Source organism: Coregonus clupeaformis, chromosome 30 (assembly GCF_020615455.1).
Source record: "Coregonus clupeaformis isolate EN_2021a chromosome 30, ASM2061545v1, whole genome shotgun sequence".
NCBI lineage: Eukaryota > Metazoa > Chordata > Actinopteri > Salmoniformes > Salmonidae > Coregonus > Coregonus clupeaformis.
Window position 1 is genome coordinate 44348831 of NC_059221.1, and position 5163 is coordinate 44353993.

Here is a 5163-nt window from a genome sequence, read left to right on the forward strand (position 1 = left end):
TGTCACTGGGGTGTGTGTTCCTTCCTAAATCCTAAACTAAAGTATGCGTTCCAGGAAACACCCATCAGCAGCCACTCGGCGAAACTGCAGGCGCAGCGCCATCTGCTGCCTTCTATAGGCACTCAAAGGACTTTCCTTAAGGCACACTACACATTGAATGGTGAAGTTGCCCCGACTCTGAAATAGAAGGTGAGCGTTTCTCCCGAGTGTTCGGTTCTGGGACCCACCTATACTTCTTCACTGTTCTAGTGACCCAGACCCAAGTAAACAAACCCCATTTTTATAGTCAGTACTCCGATGTAAGCTTAGACACAAACGGTATCAGCCACAGCCTATTTGTCTCTACCCAACATTTGGTAAATGCTGTTCTAAGACTACTGAGTTTTCTACCTTACATTATTCCCTGGGAATACAGTTGTGCAGTAAATGTATGTCTCTACTATGAAACCAAGCAACGAGCTGCAACACAGTTCAACGGTGGTTATCTACTGCAGAATAGATAAGAGGTCATTGTTCGATAGATAAAGACACAGGAACAACACAATTGAGTTCACTGGAGTGCTCTTTTTAAGGAATTGCAAATGATTTCCTTAATCTGTCCAGAGAGACTCGGGGTGAGCCAGTCAGAGCCATACACACACTGAGGGAGGTGCAGGCCGAAAGGTATGCCAGTGGGTTGTCTATTATTAAGACATGCTGCTGAGAGTTAAAGGAAAATAAAACCAAGCTTTAATTGCAGATTATATTCAAGTGAGTGCTGGACATTGCCCTGCGGCGTATCATATCACACACCTTTAATTAAGACGAGGAATCAATAGGAGATGAATGGGCCAGAACAGATGAGTGTTGCCTTACAACGCCCCAATGTGTGTGTAATAGTGTAATAGCTCTGTGAGCCAGACCCTCCCAGTGAAAAAAATGGTATCATTATTATTTTTGTATGTCCTGGATTATGTATGTATATTAGTAAGTGTTTTTTATGCTATCTTCTATGCAACTGACGTAAATTCTGCATTTCTTCTCTTTGTGTTAAACTGTGAGCAAGAATTTTATAAAGTCAAAGAGGAATGGAGCTTTTATATTATTATTATTATTATTATTATTATTATTATTATTATTATTATTATTATATTAGCTTCAGTATTAGAACATTTCCCTTCTCTATTTCACTGTATATTAGGTTTGTGCAGGGAAAATTAGACACTGGGTTGTTTTGTAATGGATTGCAATGATTAGACATTTTAATTGTGTTGAAATCACAATTGATCTCCAACTCAGTTGAAATCACCGTTGAAATTCTATTTGGGGATTGTATTGGTCTCATTCAACGAGAGAAATGGCCCCTACAAGGAACATTGTATTTAGTAGCTTACAATTGCAGTACGAAATTTAATTTGGTATATATTGAGGTGGGGCTTGCAACAGAGTGAAAAACAACTTTATAAGATACAATTATAAATAGAGAGGTTTTAAATCGGTAACAAGTCTGAATAATGGACACAATAAGAAGCTACGGGATGCAAGTGTAACGTGTGGGATTTGAACCCACCAGTTCAAATCACAATTAAGAGTCATCCTTCAAACCATTCAAAATGCATTAAAGACTGGAGTTCCTCGCTATGGGTCTGGCAACCCAGCTACATTACCTTACAGGCGGGGCTACTCGCTTTGTATAAATGCAGAGGTCCGGCAGTCCGTTGCACATTTACGCACTCTGGACTTTCGACCCTTCGCTCTGATCACTGCGCTCTCTTATTGCCGCCACGACCGCACAGCATTTACGACGCACAGCTTCAGAACCATGGATAGCTCAGGAGTGCTGCTCCGACTGCTGTGCATCGGCCTGATGTTCGTTATGTGCCGAGGACAGGCGTCGCAGGAAGTTTCCGCAGAGGACTTTGGAGCGCAGAAGTCGGCCGCGGCCGCAGAGAAAGAACTTGTAAGTTCATATAGGGAATCACTTTTGTTGTTTCAGGCTAGCCTATCATGTCTGTCCTGATCAATATATTCATGCAATACTGGTTCTCAATTTAATATCTAAATCGAAATCAATATAATTCGATATCAGCCTCCCAAGTGGCACAGAGGTCTAAGGCACTGCATCACAGTGTTGCAAAGTCACTACTGGTGTTTGATCCCAGGCTGTGTCACAACCGGCTGTGACCGGGAGTCCCATAGGGCAGCACACAATTGGCCCAGCGTTGTCCGGGTTAGGGGAGGGTTTGGCCGGTGGGGCTTTACTTGGCTCATCACGCTCTAGCTACTCCTAGTGGCGGGCCGGGCGCCTGCAGGCTGACTTCGGTCATCAGTTGGTGCAGCTGGCTTCCGGGTTAAGCGAGCTGATGTTAAGAAGCGCTGTTTGGCAGGTCATGTTTCGGAGGACTCATGATTCGACCTTTGCCCCTCCCGAGCCCGTTGGGGAGTTGCAGAGATAAGACAAGATCGTAATCACGAAATTGGGGAGAAAAAGGGGGTAAAAATATATATATATACTGTATATAATTCACAATCTAAATGTTTGCTCATGATTGGATTATGGGACAACATAACCTTCTTCTGCAGTTCGTCCTGATAAAAGTGTCAGTGAGAATCCAATTTATCCATCAGTTTTATCCATGGTTGAACACAGGGATGGAAGCTAAAGATTTAGTGCACTTGCCAGCCCGGTCTGAAAAGTACTGGCCTCGGGCTAGCTGGCTATCTTAATTTCCATCCCTGGTTGAACCTAAATGTCAAATGAATGACACCTGAAGAGATAGAGTTCCACAAGATTTCCTTGAAATGTAATCTGATTTAGCCTATAGATTTTTCAAAGGATCTTCTGAAAACTAAAATATAGCCTCTATAACACTGACATTTTCATTAGGTAGTACATAAACTCATGGGGAAATTGCAGTCATATAAGAGTATAGATTTTAAAACCCTCCTTGAGAAAAGCAATGAGAAATTCCATTGACCCTGTTTCCTTTACTCTGTGTCCCAGGTGGATGCGATGGAGGCTCTTCTAGTGAAGATGCAGAGCCATCTGCCTTCCACTGAGAAGAGAGGCATGATCCCTCCTGTGAGTCCTAATATGTTCCTGTTTAAAACGTTATTTTTGCCCAAATGTAGGCTATGACTGCATTTAAAATCATCAGTACTTTTCAAGTATCAAAGGGGTGTTATAAACTGGGTGGTTCGAGCCCTGAATGCTGATTGGCTGAAAGCCGTGATATATCAGACTGTATACCATGGGTATGACAAAACATTTATATTTACTGCTCTAATTATGTTGGTAACCAGTTTATAATAGTAATAAGGCACCTCGGGGGGTTGTGATATATGGCCAATATACCACAACTAAGAGCTGTATCCAGGCACTCAGCGTTGCGTCGTGCATAAGAACAGCCATTAGCCGTGGTATATTGGCCATATACCACACCCCCTCAGGCCTTACTGCTGAAACATATTGTAAGAGTTTATTTATTTGGAACAAAATGCGGATCAATCAATCAATCAAATTTGATTTATAAAGCCCTTTTTACATCAGCAGATGTCACAAAGTGCTATACAGAAACCCAGCCTAAAACCCCAAACAGCAAGCAATGAAGATGTAGAAGCACGGTGGCTAGGAAAAACTCCCTAGAAAGGCAGAAACCTAGGAAGAAACCTACAGAGGAACTAGGCTCTGAGGGGTGGCCAGTCCCCTTCTGGCTGTGCCGGGTGGAGATTATAACAGTACATGGCCATTAAGGCCAGATTTTTCTCCAAGATGTTCAAACGTTCATAGATGACCAGCAGGGTCAATTAATAATCACAGTGGTTGTAGAGGTTGCAACAGGTCAGTGCATCAGGAGTAAACGTCACTTGGCTTTTCATAGCCGGGCATTTAGAGGTTGAAATAGCAGGTGTGGTAGAGAGAGAGAGTTGAAAACAGCAGGTCTGGGACAAGGTAGCATATCTGGTGAACAGTGCCTGTTATTAAAGGGGAAGTTTAGGATTTTACAACTTGATGTTAGATAGTTCCTCACCCTGAAAGTAGTCCATGGGTCAGGAGAAGCTGTAATCCATGGTTTGGTTTTCATTAAATAGCCACTACAAGCTAACACTCAATGAAGGTAAAAGTGGCATGTGAGCTGTTTTTTTTTTAAATTGCCAAATCACCCCAAATCAACTCCATATTTTGATTGATGTTACAGGCCATTTGGCTTTTTTTGTAAAATTCTGAACGCCCCCTTTAAGCCCCCCATGTTTCTCCCACTCTGTATCATAGTCTGTAAACCATTTCAATGCAGTTCAATTTAAAGTTTATGTAGAATCAATTAGCAAGTATAAGTTGTCAGTATAATTAAATGCAAGCAGAAAAATGCCAGCAGCCTTTGATTTGAGTGCAATTATACAGCCTGATCAAGATAGCAGCCCTAAGTCTAATTAACTGAAAGGAGGAGGAGTCTGAAGGACCACCAAACACCTCTTCATTCATACATCAAACTAATTAGAACTTTCATTACCATCGCTGAGTAACTCTTTCTCTTCTAATTAAAAGTTAAGGACTGAGTTTTGTGATAAAGCTACTTTGTGTTTCCTCTCTATCTCTCTTTCTCTCTCTCCCTCTCTCTATCTATCTCCCTCCCCCTCCCTAACTCTCTCTCTGTCTCTCAGTGTGGTATGGGTGACCGGTGTGCCTTGAGGCATGGACCCCGCATTGGGAAGCTCTGTGACTGCGGCAGGGTCAGCAGCTGCAACTCCTTCCTCCTCAGATGTCTCTAAACTCCTTCAGGGAGAAACACTTCACTGTAGAACCACCGCAACCAACGCTCCAGCCAAGACAGAGGAATATCATCATCAACTTCTATCATCAACTGCGTCCCAAATGACACCCTATTCCCTTTACGGTGCACTACTGTTGACCATGTCCCCAAGGGCTCTGGTCAAAATGATTGCAGTATATAGGGAATATGGTGCGTTTGGGACAAACCACTATGTCCACAACCTCAAGGGCTATGCAGCATCCACAAGCTGTAGGCCAACATTATGGCACTTGCGTTTTTTCTTGTTTTGTTCTTGTGTGTTGATAAAGTAGTTTCCATTTAAAGAGGAGCATGGAGGGGTTTTGTAACCCAGAAAACATTTACAGCATGTGCACTCTAGACTGTCAAATAAATAAACATATTGGTCATCTCA

At 42.5% G+C, this 5163-nt stretch overlaps 1 protein-coding gene across 1 annotated transcript; it reads left to right on the forward strand.

The window, feature by feature from the left end:
* The first annotated feature begins 1689 nt into the window (after nucleotides 1-1689).
* cartl (cocaine- and amphetamine-regulated transcript-like) lies at nucleotides 1690-5163 on the forward strand. Its single transcript, XM_041899604.2, has 3 exons — nucleotides 1690-1939; nucleotides 2984-3061; nucleotides 4642-5163. The coding sequence occupies exons 1-3, from the start codon at nucleotides 1802-1804 to the stop codon at nucleotides 4747-4749; spliced, it is 324 nt and encodes a 107-aa protein (XP_041755538.2). The 5' UTR covers nucleotides 1690-1801; the 3' UTR covers nucleotides 4750-5163.

What these genes read in the sequence shown, in the direction of transcription:
- cartl (XM_041899604.2), top strand. Translation starts at nt 1,802, where the DNA reads ATGGATAGCTCAGGAGTGCTGCTCCGACTGCTGTGCATCGGCCTGATG. An exon ending in CGGCCGCAGAGAAAGAACTT is followed by an intron (nt 1,940 to 2,983) that starts GTAAGTTCATAT and finishes TCTGTGTCCCAG; the next exon opens with GTGGATGCGATGGAGGCTCT. An exon ending in AGAGAGGCATGATCCCTCCT is followed by an intron (nt 3,062 to 4,641) that starts GTGAGTCCTAAT and finishes TCTGTCTCTCAG; the next exon opens with TGTGGTATGGGTGACCGGTG.